At 34.9% G+C, this 17,882-nt stretch overlaps 1 protein-coding gene and 1 pseudogene across 1 annotated transcript; one reads left to right on the forward strand and one right to left on the reverse strand.

Moving 5' to 3' along the window:
• Nucleotides 1–4,805: 4,805 nt before the first annotated feature.
• Nucleotides 4,806–8,710, forward strand: LOC140840972 (metal-nicotianamine transporter YSL3-like; annotated as a pseudogene).
• Nucleotides 8,711–10,421: 1,711 nt separating this feature from the next.
• Nucleotides 10,422–11,399, reverse strand: LOC140840973 (protein S40-6-like). The gene has a single exon (XM_073208112.1). The coding sequence runs from the start codon at nucleotides 11,278–11,280 to the stop codon at nucleotides 10,732–10,734; it is 549 nt and encodes a 182-aa protein (XP_073064213.1). The 5' UTR covers nucleotides 11,281–11,399; the 3' UTR covers nucleotides 10,422–10,731.
• Nucleotides 11,400–17,882: the final 6,483 nt, after the last annotated feature.

Genomic DNA, 17,882 nt, shown 5'->3' on the forward strand with positions numbered 1-17,882 from the left:
ACCAAAAGATTTTGGTTCATGATCTTCGTTATCATTTATGATGTCGATTGCCACATTATAAGAAAATATATCATTAATTTCATCTATATCTTTTCGGTTCCATATTTTTCAAGTATTAATGTAATTGATAGAGATTTCATGATTCTCGTCAGTTTGTGGTTCTGACAGAACATTTTCATCATCATGTGTTTCTTCAGGAACATCATTCTCTATTTTGTGATCATCATGTGTTTCTTCAGAAACATCATTCTTTATTTTGTGATCATCGTGTTTCTCTATGAATTTTCTTTTTCGAGGATTTTTATCCTTGGAACATACTGGCCTTCCACGCTTCAGGCGTTTAATGACATCATGAGTATCTTCCATTTGTTTCTTTGGAATTTCAATTCGAGCAGGGGTATTTGCAGCATGTATATATGATTTAGTTACCCCTTTTGTGTCTGCAAATGCATCTGGTATTTGATTTGCTATTCTTTGCAAGTGTACAATTTGTTGTACATCTTTTTCACATTGTTTTGTTCTTGGATCCAGATGTAACAATGATGATACATACCATGTAATTTCTTTTTCGGTATGTTTTTGTTCTCCCCCTAACATTGGGAAGATTTCCTCATTAAAATGACAATCAGCAAAACGTGCTGTGAACACATCTCCTGTCTGAGGTTCAAGATATCGAATGATTGATGGACTATCATAACCGATATAAATTCCAACCTTTCTTTGAGGTCCCATTTTCTTTCGTTGTGGTGGTGCAATAGGCACATACACCATACATCCAAAAATTCTCAGATGAGAAATGTCTGGTTCTTTACCAAATGCAAGCTGCAATGGGGAGTATTTATGATATGTACTTGGTCTGATGCGAATTAATGAAGCAGCATGTAAAATTGCATGTCCCCATATAGAAATAGGGAGCTTTGTTTTCATAAACATTGGTCTAGCAATCATTTGCAGACGTTTAATCAATGATTCAGCCAATCCATTCTGTGTATGTACATGAGCAACAGGATGCTCAACAATGATTCCCATAGACATACAATAATCATTGAAAGTCTGGGAAGTAAATTCACCAGCATTATCAAGTCTAATTTTCTTGATTGTATAATCGGGAAACTGATTCCTCAATTTTATTATTTGAGCAAGTAATCTTGCAAATGCAACATTTCGAGTTGACAATAAACATACATGTGACCATCTGCTGGAGGCATCAATCAATACCATAAAGTATCTGAATGGTCCACATGGTGGATGGATTGGTCCACAAATATCACCCTGAATACGTTCAAGAAACATTGGTGATTCAGTTTGGATTTTGACTGGTGATGGTCTTATAATAAGTTTTCCAAGAGAACATGCTTTACATTGAAACTTATTATTCTGAAAGATCTTCTGGTCTTTCAGTGGATGACCATGTGTATTTTCTATAATTCTTCGCATCATTGTTGAACCAGGATGTCCCAATCGATCATGCCAATTGGTTAATATCGAAGAATTATCAACTACCATGTTTGATTCAATGGGACTTATATGTGTATAATGCAATCCAGTAGGGAGCATTGGTAGTTTTTCAATCACATATTTCTTTCCTGATTTATATGTGATAAGGCATATATATTTCTCATTCCCTTCATTCATTGTTTGAGTATCATACCCATGGGAATATATATCATTAAAACTCAACAAATTTCTTTTCGATTGTGGTGAATATAAAGCATCATTGATCAAAAATTTTGTACCATTAGGTAACAAAAATTGTGATTTACCACATCCTTTAATCAAGTCTACAGGACCTGATATTGTATTCACCGTTGTTTTTGTTGGTTTTAGTTCCAAGAAATATCTTTTATCTCAGAGGATAGTATGCGTTGTACCACTATCGGGTATGCAAACTTCAGCTTTGCTCATAGCATTTTCCATATTTGAACTTCAAAAAAATATGCAATGAAATAAAATTACTGAAAATACATATGTAAATATAACACATATCATAATTATACAATAAAATATTATTACATGAATACATGAAAAATCAATTATTGTACATTTATATTCTACCATTAAATTGTTCATTTTCAGAGAAATCATTGAGAAAATCTGTAGCATCAAAATTGTTCATTTCTATCCCACCAACATGTTGATCATTTCCAGAGAAATCATTCATAAAATCACCAGCATCAAAATGAGTTGAATCACTCAAACGGTCACTGCGTTCAGTGAAGTTGGTCTCCTTTTCTTTCCCCTTTAATGATTCTTTATAAAGTTTACAAAGATGCTCAGGGGCTCGACAAACTTTGGACCAATGTCCTGGAGTACCACATCTGTAACAAGAACTTTCATATCTTTTTGAGTGATTCTCATTAATACTTGTATTCTCATGATGCCTTTTCTGTGGATGGTTTGGGACGCTCTTTTGAGATGAGTTATAAAAATAACTATCTCTATTATTTTCAAAACCACGGCCTCGACCACGACCACGGCCAATTCCACGTCCACGTCCACGTCCACGACCTCGACCTCGACCTCGACCAAAATCTTGTCTATGAATTTGATTTTGGTTCTGAGGTTTAAATTCATTTTTACTTACAGCATTTACTTCGGGAAATGCTGTTGATCCAGTGGGTCGTGACTGATGATTTCTCATTAATAGCTCATTGTTCTTTTCCGCCACAAGAAGACAGGCGATGAGCTCAGAATATCTCGCAAATCCACGTACTCCATATTGTTGCTGTAGAGTAATATTTGATGCATGAAATGTGGAAAATATTTTTTCAAGCATCTCAGATTCTGTGACCTCATGTCCACAAAATTTTAATTGCGAGATTATTCTATACATCGCCGAATTGTAATCACTGACTTTTTTAAAATCTTGGAATCTCAGTGTATTCCATTCATCCCGGGCGGTCGGAAGTATAACTTCCTTTATATGTTCAAATTTTTCTTTTAATCCCTTCCAAAAAGCCATGGGATTTTTTTCAGTCAGATATTCACATTTCAATCCATCGTCGAGATGTCGACGCAAAAATATCATGGCTCTTGCCTTTTCTTGTGACGTGCATATGCCATTTTCTTTAATGGTCTCGCTTAGACCCAATGACTCAAGATGCATTTCTACATCTAGATTCCATGGCATATAATTCTTTCCCGTGATGTCGAGCGCAATAAATTCGAGCTTTGTTAAATTTGACATGGTGGTACTAAAAAAAATTACGATGCATTTTATTAGTTAATAAATATTGCAATACAAAGTAACGGATAAACAACAAGTACAAGTATTTGTAAAAATAAAGAAAACGCACGAGGAGGATATTCTCCGATAAATACAAGACTCGTGAGTATGATAACCAAAATAATTAAAAATATCCTTGAGAAAGCCATCTTTTTTTTTCTTCGAAAAATTTGATGATGAATAATTTTTAGAGAAGAAGAGAAAGTTGGAGTGATTGAATGTGTTTGTGAGATGATATTTATAGGGCAAAAACTAGCCGTTTGTTACCGTTTATGACCGTTGGTGTACAAAAAATAAATGTATGTATTTGTATAATTTTATGGTAATAATATGATGCATATAATATTAGACATGTTTAAATAATTATATATATCATATCATAATATTATAATGAGTGTCATAATTTATTTTGTTTAAAAACCTTATATGATTTTATACTTGTCGTATCCCTTACCGGGAGTGTGGGATGTCGTCTTAACATCCTCCCAGGATTTATAACAAGTTTATGAAAAATTTATTGTTATTATTTCTAATAATAACATTATATTGTATATTAAATAAATACACAATAAATAAATAACAGTAAAATAAATATAATTACTTTTGTTACCTTTTCTTTTGTTTGGAGCTTGGAAAAGTATGTAGGACTTTTAGAGCTTCGTGCTGATAACGTGTTGTGAAAAAGTAAAAATTTATGGTAAAAAGTAAAAATCTCAAACTCTCAAAATTTATCAAACTACACACTTTATAATATTTTTCTCTCTACTCAATTGTGATTTTCTTCACAAATGAGATATCTATTTATAGAGTTTCATTACACATAATCCAAAAATAAAATACATCATTACCTACATCATCACACACAAATTTCTAACTTTACAACTCTTAATTTCAACATTCAAATATTCAACTATTACTTTTTTCATATTAAAATATATTATTTCAACAATTTTGACTTTTTTTTATAAAAAAAAAAAACAAATTTTTAAGACAAAAATTCATTCTGTGCAATATTTAAAATAAAAATAATATATTGTTTAGTTGGAGTGAGTCTATACTATATCAAAAATAGATTTTGTGGTGTGTTTGTATAAATTAATTGTCCCATCATCGCATTATAAAACAAAAATATATGCATGAACTTCATATTTTTTATTTTCAAATGAGATTTATCGAATGATCATATTATGCAAAAATAACAAAGAAATCTATTCTGGACGTAATATACACTCATCACTAATAGGGTGATATTAAAGTAACCCAGGCTTCTTTTGTCTCGAAAGATGATGGGAATTTGGAACCAAACAAGTTGACTGGTTACGTGGGGGGACAAGAAGTTTCCAAACAAACAGAATCATTAGAAGAACACTTCAATTCAGATCCAAGTTTTCAGCTAATCACATATTTTGTCCTTTCAACAAAAAGGGGAAATTTTTAATTTTTAGTTTAAGTCTCAATCCATGGAGTAAAATATTCAAGAGACCACGTACCATTCATTTGTGTATGAAATGAGAAAGTGTGTGATGAAATGTTTTCCAAGTATAAAAAGGCAGTCAAGAAAGGGAAGCTACCAAAACCAAAAATGTGAAAAATTTTCTGAATTTAAAACGGGATTCTATTTATTGCGGTTGGAGTACAAAGTTAATGCCTTTTCGGGTCGTACTACCACTACCAAATGGTAGTACATACAAGAGTCAAGATTGCCAGTATTTAATGGTTATAATTCTCTCGATCGTCAGATGCAGCAGGTTGGGAAAGAGAAAAAATCAAGTCGGTTTTCTGTTTAGGTGTCTAAAAATCCCTTTTTTTTGTTGGGTTTTTGGAGAAATTCGTTTTTCAGTGATCATCTGAATCCGAGGAACAAAAACAACCGCTAGGTAATGTTGATTCTTCTCTCATGCATGAGATGAAATTTATTTACGTTGGTAATGTGTCTAAAAAATCGTCTTTTTTGACATTCATATCAATTTAATTTTGACATTTGCCGAAGATTTTGTGAAAAAAGCAGGGAATGTGATAGAATTGTCAAAATCGGGGAAAGTGATAGAATTGTTTAATCTGATTTTTTTCCTTATTCTCAGCATATTTTAGTTTTCACAAGGCCGACAACTAATCGGATAATTGTTCAATAAAAGAAGGGAAAGTGATCGAATTGCTTCAATATGGTGAGCAGTGACAATAGAGAAATGGAGAATGAAGATTTGGAAGAAACGAGAGGCCAGGCGGAGGAGATGAATAGGATTCCTCCATGGAATAAACAGATAACAATTCGAGGAATTGTGGCTAGTTTAGTGATTGGGATCATTTACAGTATCATAGTAATGAAGCTCAATCTCACGACTGGACTTGTACCAAATCTCAATGTATCAGCCGCACTTCTTGCTTTTGTGTTTGTAAGAACATGGACAAAGATTCTTCAGAAGGCCAACTTCGTCACTACTCCGTTTACTAAACAAGAAAATACAACCATTCAGACTTGTGCTGTGGCTTGCTATAGTATTGCATTAGGAGGTCGGAAACTCAAAATCATGATTAGTTTTGATTTTCTAGGACAATGTGATTTCTTTGTGGCAGAGGCGGATCCATTTTATTGGATGCTTCAGGGGGTGAAACTTGTTTTATAAAATACGATTACATAAAATTTCAAAACATTATGATCTTGAGCTTTGTTTTTTTTGGTTATGGTTTAATCAGGTGGCTTTGGATCTTATCTTCTTGGATTGGACAAAAAGACACTTGTGAAGGCTGGAGTTGATACAGAAGGGAATCCCACTTGGAGTTATAAAGAGCCTAAGCTTGATTGGATGATTGGATTTCTTTTTGTTGTTAGCTTTGTGGGGTTGTTTGCCTTGGTTCCTCTAAGAAAGGTACGCTCATAATTGCGTCATACGATTTTTCGCCCCACCCGATCGAAATTATTGAAACCTCCGTTGCGTAGAATGGCTTATTTTGTTGTTTTCTTTGCCATCTTTAAAGTCCTCATTCATACATTTCTCTGATTTATTGTGCTTGTGATTTTAATTGGCAGGTTATGATCATAGATTATAAATTACCTTACCCAAGTGGAACTGCAACCGCTGTTCTTATAAATGGATTTCACACTACTAAAGGAGACAAGACGGCAAAGTAAGCAAAGTTTAAATCCTTCCATTATGGATACAGATGGAGTCGAGATTTTGTATGGAGGAGTTGCAAGTAAAGTTTCATGGGAATTTTTGTTATTTTCTCATGGGGATTGAAGAGAATGACTCTACTCTTTCAAATTTCAGGAAACAGGTTCGCGGATTCATGAAGTTCTTCTCACTTAGTTTCATATGGAGTTTCTTTCAGTGGTTTTTTTCTGGTGGGGAAAATTGCGGATTTGTCAATTTCCCCACGTTCGGATTGAAATCTTGGAAACAAACGTACATACAAAACACTTTCTTTGTAAGTTTACGTTTTAATATACACCAATTCTTCAACCAGAGGTGATACGATTTTTATTTTTTTTGGCAGATTTTACTTTGATTTCAGCATGACGTATGTAGGAGCTGGAATGATTTGCTCCCACCTTGTGAACTTTTCTTTGCTTCTTGGAGCTGTGCTTTCTTGGGGTGTAATATGGCCATTGATAAGCGAAAAGAACGGAGAATGGTACCCTCAAAACATCAAGGAAAGTAGCATGAAGAGTTTAAATGGTTACAAGGTTAGTTCAGAAGAAATCTTTACTTGATGGATGCATTATTATTTCCTTGATTCAGAAAATGAAATGAATAATTTGCACCTTTACGCAGGTCTTCATTTCTATCGCTCTTATTTTAGGTGATGGTCTCTACAATTTTCTCAAGACGCTGTTGTTTACTGTCAGAAGCATGCATGCTGCATTCAAGAAGAAGAATGCGGTTATATCAGGCAAGCTGCTAAGATTATGGTTTATTCTAAAATCTCAGGAGAGGATTTGAAGTTGCGAGGATTTTAAAATTTTATTGCACTGAAATAAATATGTTTCTTACATCAGTTTCAGACAAGAAAGACGAACCATTGGACGATCTGCGAAGAAACGAAGTATTCATAAGAGAAAGCATTCCTATATGGATAGCATGTGTCGGTTACATGCTCTTCTCTGTAATTTCTGTAATTGTGGTCCCAATCATGTTTCCTCAGCTCAAGTGGTACTATGTTGTTGTGGCCTATATTCTTGCACCGTGTCTAAGCTTCTGCAATGCCTATGGTGCTGGTTTAACCGATATGAATATGGCTTATAATTATGGGAAAGTGGCTCTCTTCGTTCTTGCAGCCTTAGCCGGGGAAGACAATGGAGTAGTTGCGGGACTCATCGGATGCGGCCTAATCAAATCCATTGCTTCCATATCCTCGGACTTGATGCATGATTTGAAAACGGGGCATCTCACCTTAACATCCCCTCGATCCATGATTCTTAGTCAAGGTATTGGGACTGCCATTGGGTGTGTGGTGGCTCCTCTCTCATTCTTCCTCTTTTACACGGCCTTTGACGTGGGGAATCCCAATGGTGAATATAAGGCTCCTTATGCACTTGTATACCGAAACATGGCGATTCTCGGAGTGGAGGGCTTCTCTGCTCTGCCTCAACACTGCTTGCAACTCTGTTATGGGTTTTTTGCGTTTGCAGTGTTGACTAATCTGTTGAGAGATATAATACCCTATAAGTTCGGAAAATGGGTTCCTCTTCCTATGGCTATGGCGGTGCCATTTCTTGTGGGGGGTTATTTTGCCATTGATTGTGTGTGGGGAGTTTGGTTGTCTGTGTTTGGCGTAAGGTTGACAGAAGGAAAGCTGGTTTGATGGTGCCAGCAGTGGCTTCAGGTTTGATTTGTGGCGATGGGTTGTGGATTCTTCCGTCATCAATACTTGCTTTAGCTAAGGTTCATCCTCCAATCTGTATGAACTTCTTGCCTGGAAAGAGCTCGTGAGAAATCAGTAAAATTGCGAAGTGCATAGCGTAATAATTGAGATGGGAATACCAAACAATTTTGGCAATCATAGAGATTAAGATGGATAGCAAATTATATTTATCAGATATAAGAATAATTTTCGTTGGGCTGGTAACTAGTGTTGCAAGCTGTTGGAGCTGCTAGTAAGGTGTAAGCGGCTGTATCAAACTAAAATAATTAATACATAGGAACATATGCTCCTCGAGTTATTCAACCTCGATTTATCTGTGTTAAATAATATTATTTCTTATAAATATTTATTTTATTACTATTTAAGGGCGTTGTTACTACATTCAACCCAAGTTCGACTGATTCATGATGAAGTCAAGTATTTTATGCTCAAGTATGGACCTTGTCAAGCTAAGCAACTTGACCCAAGTTCGGTGCCATTTGAATGCTAATCAAGCCCAACCTAGCTTAATTACAACCTTATTAGCCAAAAAGAAAGAAAGAGCAGCAAGACTTCTCCAAAATAGTGTTTCATCTTGAATTTCAGAAATCAATTTTTAAAGATTAAAGGATGGATAGAGAAGCAAGAAAATTCACGACTAAAAGGAACTTCAAATCAGACAAACTTCTTATTTAGGTACTCGGCAGATACGAGTAGTCTCGATCAACTTGTGTGTCGTTCTAAAACTACTTCCAAGTTCCAAGCAAGGCAAAACATGTTATGATAGACATGGCACGTGTGATAGAAATCACACTTCCAAGTTCCAAAAACCTAGGAAAACAAGTTAGGATCGATTATGTATAATCAAAAGCCTTGAAATGTAAAAAGGATGTAACAAAACATGAGTGCAACTAATTGATCTGGAACAGCACTGATAATGCCATTAAGAAGCACTTTAAGTTCATCAAAACATAACACAACAGGCATGAAAGACATGAAAATTTTGAAGGGAGAGAAAAAGGCATGGTAGGAGGGCATTGAAGATAGAAAAGGAAGAAAAGGAAAGAACAACAATAAGGGATTAACCACAGGTATTTCTCCACATCTGATAGATTCTCCGCTTTATCCTTTAGTCTAGGTGCATCCCCGTCAGCAACAACTAACTTCCAGACTGAAAATCCTAAGATACATCGCAACCAGTGAAAAGTAAAAGCACCTAGAGGATTCCACGACGATAGTTATGTCTGATCAATGAAAAAGTAAATGAGAACCCCATGTCCTGACAGATATTATCTGCTCTAAGTGTTGCAGCATAGAACCACACTCTCAGTTTTCTAAAATGCATCTCTGTCCCACTCTAGATTCAACTATATCAGTATAATAGTGTCATTTTCAGAATAAAACCCTTTTTCCAATGAAAATAACACCCAACTACATACAAGATACAATGAAATAATAAGAGTGAGTAGGTAAAAGAACGACCAAAACCACATTACAACATTCTTCGTATAAATTCTCAGACAGCACGGCCAGGCATTTCTTGAACTGTGAATCCGACAATTCGCATTATCGAAGAACATCAAACAGACAGAGTCTTCCCAACTGATGCATATCATCATGCGAAAGTAATAGCAGAAGAATATTTAGTTCAAAACGTCAAGGTATAAGCACATAATTTCTCTGTATATAACATGCCAAAATGGATTTAAGCAAATGACTGAACCTTAGTTTAGTCTATAAAACTGAATACACGCGCTCACTTCATCGATGAGACGTCCAATGCCAATGGTCCAAGGAATCCACTAGAGATATTGTATCCAAAGCCATATTAAGTGGTTTGGAGGTTAGATCATGGGGAATCAAACAATACGCACCTCATATCTTCGGACAAAATCTCAGAAACAGATTTCATATACTGCCATGCTTAGTGCAGCGAGTGCTTGTAAGCTGACATGAATGATCGTTCTACATCAACACCACTGACACGCGCACGTGTCTTTATTTCTGTAAACAAGATTGCTGGCCATGCACTCGCTTTAATTTTATAAACAAGATATCTCACCCTGGCTCACATGCGATTCAACAAAATGTCCTTTTTCCTCAATCTTGGAGGTGCTGTTGAATCCCGAGTTAACAAGTCAGGAGTCAATCTAAGAGATAACTTTAATATCTACATAGCAATAGAGAACCACAAAGACATGAACTTTCTGCAGTAGAAGGCTAGATCAAGCGAAACATAAAGTATCTTTGATCCTTTGAGGCTACACCAGGCTCCAAATGCAAGAATATAAGCTTAAGATACCACCGAGTACGGTACGGTAGCATAAAAAAATTGTTAGTGACAAAATATAACTTCTTGACATCAAGGAAGTGAACATTCATGGAACTCAAATCCAGCTCTGGTTCACAATAATGGCTCCTTATTTCGGAAATAATGAAAAAGATATACATGTTTGCACAGAAATAGCAATTATTTCGATTCTATGGCAAAGGCCATATCATACTACACCTTTTTTCCCAAACATGATCAATTTAATTTCACCCAATTACCATGATCAAGACCGAAAGAAGAAGGAAAAAAAAGGAGAAACATAAATTACAACAAAGGGAGACTCAGTACTATTATTACTCCTTGGCCACCTTTCAAAATTTCTTCCGATCAATCAATCAATGAAACCTGTTTTCCGGAACACCGCATTTCGAACGCGGCGTAAGTCCCTTCCCTTCAGCGTCCTCCCCACGCCTTCGAAAACCGAGAAAGTCACGTGCGATCGCGCCACGATCACGTGAGGCGGCACCATTTTCTCATCTTCCTCATCCTCCACCTCATCTAACCTCTTCAGATAACCATCACCGTCATTAATTTCATCAAAGTTGTCGTGAAACTGCTTCGGCCAGACAGGGATATTAACCGGAGCCGACTGGTGGAATTTCACCTGAATATTCTCCGACCTCGGCGACGCTGGGATTATCTTCGATTGGCTGCTGACAAGGCGGCGATGGTCGTTGCCCAGCACGGCCGAAAGACCGGATTGAGGAGTACTAAAGCGATTGTGGCGGCGGCCATCGTGCATGAACGGCGGAGAAGGGGAGGTTGAATCGGGGGACGAGAGGAAGGACCAAACGACGTCACTTTCATAAAGCTCGAGCGGAGGTTGTTGGAGGAAGTCGCCGGAGGATGAGCGGGTGGCGCCGGCGATCAACTCCACCATGGTTTCCACCAGCAATATATGGATGAAAATTCTATATTATTATACACATTTATAGAGGAGAGGAGATGGGTGGAGTGGAGTGGGGCAGGTGGAGGTGGTGTGGAGCTAACGCCTGATTGGAAGATGCCCATTACCAAGACCACACGATTCTAAAAAAATAAACATCAAATTTTTAGCTCGGGACGAGACGAGGACGGATTTATTACAATTGATCATCGTTTTATATTCGAAATTTTATATCAGATGAATTATATGCCGTCAATCATTTTTTTTATTTAAATCATCTAATATTTAAAATTTCGTTTCAGATGAACTATAAAAGATCGATTATGTTTTGTTTTTCAAAAACAAAAACAAAAACTTGTGTAAGACGGTTTCATGGATCGTATTTTGTGTGACAGATATCTTATTTGGGTCATCCATAAAAAGTATATTTTTTATGTTAAAAGTATTATTTTTTATTGTGAATATCGATAGAGTTGACTCGTCTCACAAATAAAGATTCGTGAGATCATCTCACAAGATACCTATACAAAAAGAAAATGATACTTCTAATTTTTAAAGAAAAAAAAACTTAACAAAGAAATAAACAAAAAATAGAGTCAAAGTGTCCCAATTTTTAACAATTTCTTTTTTTTATATTAATTATTTTTAACTCATTATTATAAATATACTTTGTTCACTGTTTTGATAGTTTGTATTTATCATAGTTTTTATAATACTATAAATAATAAATTCATATATTTTCGTACTTTTTAAATTTATTTGTTGATATATTTTTTTGAAGGTATTATTTGTTTATATTTCACTTAAAAAAAACAAAAATTAATGTTCCATATTTCAAATGTCACATTCAAGCCGTTCTATTTGTTATTATTATTTTGAGTTGTTTGTTATTTGATAATTTAGTAATATCTTATAGAGAAGGATAAACTTATTTTGCTATTTATAATGGTTGGAATTACAATACACGTAAACTGAAAAATAATACAAATTTTTTTTGAACAAAAATGAAGATGTTGAATTATTTCTTCATCTTTCTTATGTCGTGATAAATAGAAGTCTTGGTGGATTATTCCAGATTTCAAACTTGTCAATTGCATTGTCAGTTGTGGCCGACATAATCTTTTATTTGGTCTACCAGTAGTTAGTGATATGTAATGTTGTGGTGGTTGAGTGGTTCATCTTTACTAATGGAGTGGGTTGGATCATATTTACGGATTGTAGAACCCGTAAATTGGACTGCGTATAAGCCATGCATAATTCTAGTATTTAAAATTAAAATGGTTTTTTTATTGCATGAGTATTTAAATTCTTTACTTGAAATTTATTTATTTTACGCAGTAGTTTAATTGTTACCTTTTCAATTAACTAAGTGAGGCCGGACTGGAGATGGAGTATTGAGACAAGCTAATAAAGACTCATTTAAGAAGTGGTATTTTAGCATGTTTATTTCATTAATTTATATTTGATTACTTTTATGCATTTTATGCATAATTCATGCATTATAGGATTTAATTCGTGAAATTTTAGAAGTTCATGCATTAGGATTTCTAGGTGCATTTCACGTTCGAACGAGGATCGGAGAATTTTCAAGTAAATTATTTTATTACACGAGTTATTTTTATAAATTAATTAAAAATATTTTTAGAGTATTTTTCAAAAATGGGAATTTTTGAGTATTTTTACCCGTAAGATTTTATTTTTAATCGGTACGCAAATTTTATCGAATAGGGGAACTTTTTAAGGGTTCGGCTGATATTTTCAAAGTCTTTCCAACTCGAAATATTTTTCGAGAGTGCGTTTTTATTTAATGAGTCTACTTTTAAGCATATTGGGCTTAATTAGCTTTTAAACCTTTAATTGTTATTTTAAAGCTCATTACCTATTTCTTATCTATTTAATTATTACCTAAAGCACCATTTACCCTAAACCTAAAGTCATTAGCCGTCATCCCTTTCAGAACCTCTCACCCTCAATTTCAGAAATCTGCAGCTCAAGGAAAAACCTTCGGTCAAGCTCTATTCTTGAAGGAAAAGTTGTCTCTGGCATTCGTTCTTCGATCCTCTCGCGCAAATACATCTAAGGCACGCATCGTATCATCATTCATGCATCATACACGATATATACATGCTGTTATGTGAGTATTTGTTTTGTGAAACTCTCGATCCAAGTATGTGCATGGTTGGTTTTGGTTTTTGCATGTATCTTTACACTCCATGCTTTGAAACTCACGTTTTTCTAAATTCGGTGCAAGGGGCTGCGATCCTTGTGTGGTTAAGAGTTTCTGGTGTGTCGAGATGTTTGGCTTGGGGTTTAGTTGAGTGGTTGAACGCTGCTAACGAGTGGTCGAGTAGAGGGATTTCTGGGAGGGAGGCCCGGTTAGTGCATATATGGAGGTAGGGGCGGAGTCGATGGCTTGAAGACCGATCCGAGGTCTGAACCAGGTTACATGGGGTCTGAACCGTGGCTGTGGAAAGGTCTGAAGGCTGCTGGTACACCCTGGTATGGTTTAAAGTTTGTAAGGAGCATGAACCGAGGGTGGCCCATTTTAGTGTGGGGCGATCATGAGTGAAAGGGTTGGTGCATGGGGGTGTTTGCGTGGGTTGTTTGCATCCAGGAGGGAGCCTAGATTAGTCGAGATGTGATTGGTTGAGGGCTGGTTCGGTGGAGGAGGGTTGGCATGAATTTGGAGAGGTGAGCAAATGGTAGACGTGGCTTGTGGAGAGAGATTAGTGTCAAATGATGTGCTGGAGTTCCAGCCGTGGGTTTATGAGGATGAGGTGATAATTTTAGGATCTTTTAAAAGTTTGTAAGGTGGGTTCAAAAGTTGGAAAATATTTAGTTGTGTTTCGAGTCGATTCGGATTAAAACCGGGACCCCGGTCCAAGTTTTAAAACCAATCGTTTAAGTTCTGATTTTGGCTCGAGTTTACGTCTAGGAATATTTTTAAAAATGTTTTGGGACATATTAAGGAGTTTGGTAAGCTTCGGGTCAATTTTAGAGGTCCAGGGGTAAAATGGTAATTTTTGGGTTCCCAGGGGCAAAATGGTCATTTTGAACCCGAGGTGAGATTTTAGTCCTAGCAGCGCCTCGAGCACAAATCATGATATTTTTAAATGTTCATGCATCACGTTTACGAATTTTTTTTTATGCTATTATAATAATTATGGTGCATGCTTAATTTAAAGGAATTTAAGTGAGGAAGTGAAGAGCACTCCGTCTCCGCCGCGCCGCGTCGTTAATTTGTTTGTTTTCAGTCAAAACAAACCAAGGCATGTTTATATCTTCTTTTGCTCTTCAATCAAGTCATATAGGTATTTTTAAATATCGCAAGTACATGATTTTAATGCAAGAAAATCGAAGTTGTTCATATTTAATTATGTGATTTAATTATATTACGTGCAAATACAAATTTTGAGATTTATGCGATATGGCTTGTGGTCACGTTACTATCAGTATTAAATCCGGTCCCCAGTATCGGTCCGGTCACCAGTTACCGGTTAGTTCAGTTGTTTCACCCAGTACTGTGGCAGTAGTCTGATCAGACGCAAATCCGATCCCCAGTATCGGTCCGGTCCCCAGTATCGGTCAGCTCAGTTCAGTTCAGGGACCACTTGCATAGATCATAATCTCACCAGAAAATTTTTACATGCTATTTCAGTACAGGGCTCCAAGGAGCAAACATTTTTACCATGATTTTCAGTTCAGTTATGCACGTATTATAATTGCTCAGAACATGATATTTTATCCCATGCAAATTTTAATGTAGTATTTACTTGCTATTTACGATATATGCATGTTGAGTCTTTAGACTCACTAGACTTGATTGTTGTAGTTACTGATGATGTTGGGACCGAGGGCGCGGACCAGTGAGCTAGCTTGGGTCGGCAGTAGTGGCACCCGAGGACCTCAGTTTCAGCATTTGCAAACTTTTTATCGCTTGTTGAATTATTTTAAATTGTTACTTTGCAAATATTTACTTCCGCTGCTATTTTTAAACATTAAATATTATTTAACAGTTTATTTTATGAAGTTGATACTCCATTTAGTTTAAAAGAAAAATTTTAATTTTTCCGCAAATTTTCAAGCACGAATTTTCGGGCCTTTACATATCTTCTCTACCTTTGTCGAAGAATCTTTTACTTTTGTACTTGGATTTGTCTCTGCAATATGTTTTCGGTCAGATCTGAGTCGAAAACCGTTCCCGAATTTTGGCTCCTTTTGGTTTGAGCATTTTGGGCAGATTCCTTCTTATCATCTTCTCACATCAGCCATATTGCAAAATTTTCAACGAGTTTCTTTACTCACTGGTAACTTGTTGTTCAACATAAGATTTCTTTTCTTTTCTTTTCAAATTTTTTTTCTTTTAATCTTGTAGTTTTTCCTGTCATGATATTTAACAGAAAAGATTCATTTACAAAATTTTGATAAAACTTAAATGAAGATTTTATTTTGTCTATCTCTGTGACATAGACTCATAATCCTCATGCTCGTTTAGTAGAGATGTAGTCTTCACTGAGTGATGAAACAAGAGGTGTTCATCATCTAAATGACCCTTAATGAACTTTTGAATGCTCATGTATGTTCTTCTCAACTTGATGAAGTGAAAGGCTTCAGTGATCCTTTTACGGCTGGTTCTAGTGTTGCGCTAAAAAAATAAAGCTCCCGAATATCTCCAGAATATCTCCTCTTGACAAATAGTCATTATTTGTCCATGTTTAATGAACAACTTCCAGTATCTATTATGGTAGTGCTGAGTTTTCTGAGGAGCTGTGTGATGTAATATAAACTAAGGCAAGAGCCTCACATTCATATAATACTTTTAACTCTTTGGGATAGGAATCTGGTTTTATCCATCATGTGTATTATCGACTTTTAAGGTAAATTTCTTTGTAAATAAAAATAATAATAATTTTTCAAAATTATTTTTTGCTGCATAAAATTCATTTTCGTTAATATGATATCGTATGGCTTTCGCATATGAGAATATCCAACAACAATATCTACATGGTTGTTTTCCATCTGGTGTTAACTTTGTAGGAACTTATGCCCCTCAATGATAATTGTCATATGTATATAATGTCAGATCATCTTCATCTTGATAAATAAACATTTTTGGAAAATTTTTACAAATCTCTTTTAGTTAGCTAATTTCATTTGTGTGATCTTCTGTCCATATAAATTTTGCATCTTTTTTCAGTAATGAACTATATAATTTTCTGTGTTTTTCTAGGTTCTTAATTACCATTCCAGCAAAGTTAACGACCACTTTGAAGTTTTTTTTATTTTTTAGTTGATCTGGAAATTTTTGCACATTTTTCACTGTATATTTTTGCAGAATTATTTCCGACTAATCTATTTATATTCTAAGGAATTCAATCTTCTTTGAAGCAAGAACTATCTTCTTTTCAGATAGGATTGATATTTTTTTTTACAGACCTTAGATAAAATCTCTAAATATTTAATATGTTCGTTCATATTTTTCGATACTATTAAAACATCATCAATATAAACGAACATAAAATTAAAATAATTTCAAAATATATTATTCATTTTTCTTTGAAATAATTGAGGTGCATTTGCCAAACCCATGGGTAATGCTTTCCAAATATAATGACCTTGCGGTGTAGAAAAAGCTGTGAATTTTTTTGTTTTTTTTTGTCCGAATATGATAAAACTCAGACTTACAACCGAATTTAGAGAATATTTTAGCGTTATGTATACAATTGATTAAATGTTCTCTATTAGGTATAAAATACCCATCAAAATCTATAAATTTATTATTTTCTTGATAATTAATTATTAATCTGGTTTGTTCCTTTTTGTTACCAGAAATCATGGATTGCTTAATGGTGATATTTATGTTTTGATTAAACCAAGGTTTAAATGTTCTTTGATAATAATCTGCATATCCTTTTGATCTTCATCGAGATATGTTTAAATCTGACGAACTCATATTCTATGTCTTTCTTAATTTTAAGGCTGACTTGGAGTTGGTTTTTGTCTCATCATATCAAGAGATCTTCACTGTAATTTTCTTTGATCATTTTTTAGCATCTTCTAGGGATACTTTTCTTTCGAACTCTACATCTTCCTAGCATAAAGCTATTTTGACGAATTTTACTTATTATGGTTGGAGGTTTTGATCTGCACTTAATTGAAATATTGTTTCCCGAAATGTCTATAATATTTTATTTTTCCTTCATCACCACGCTTGCTGCAAAACTCGATTGAAAATTTTCTATAAAATGACTCTTTTAGTCTCTGAACTATGACTTTGTGACCACATAGTGTTGTGAACACTAATATTCTGGTCTCATTTTCTTGTGTATAGTATTTAAACATTTGCAAGAAATTATTTTATAGCAGAATGTCTGCTCATGTATCATGAAAATAAATAAATACTATTTTCATCTTGTACCAAAGTGTTTGTCCAGCACATCTGATTAATATTTACGTCATCTTAATCTCTTTACGTAAAATTATGATTCACTTGGAGAAATCTCATCTAGTAATCTCATGTAATTTTTTTTTGCAATTATTTTGGAAACACTCATCATTTTGATGTATAAATTCCGGTTCTTGAATCAATATAAGCA

The sequence above is a fragment of the Primulina eburnea genome, chromosome 9 (assembly GCF_022965805.1).
Source record: "Primulina eburnea isolate SZY01 chromosome 9, ASM2296580v1, whole genome shotgun sequence".
NCBI lineage: Eukaryota > Viridiplantae > Streptophyta > Magnoliopsida > Lamiales > Gesneriaceae > Primulina > Primulina eburnea.

What these genes read in the sequence shown, in the direction of transcription:
- LOC140840973 (XM_073208112.1), bottom strand. Translation starts at nt 11,280, where the DNA reads ATGGTGGAGTTGATCGCCGGCGCCACCCGCTCATCCTCCGGCGACTTC.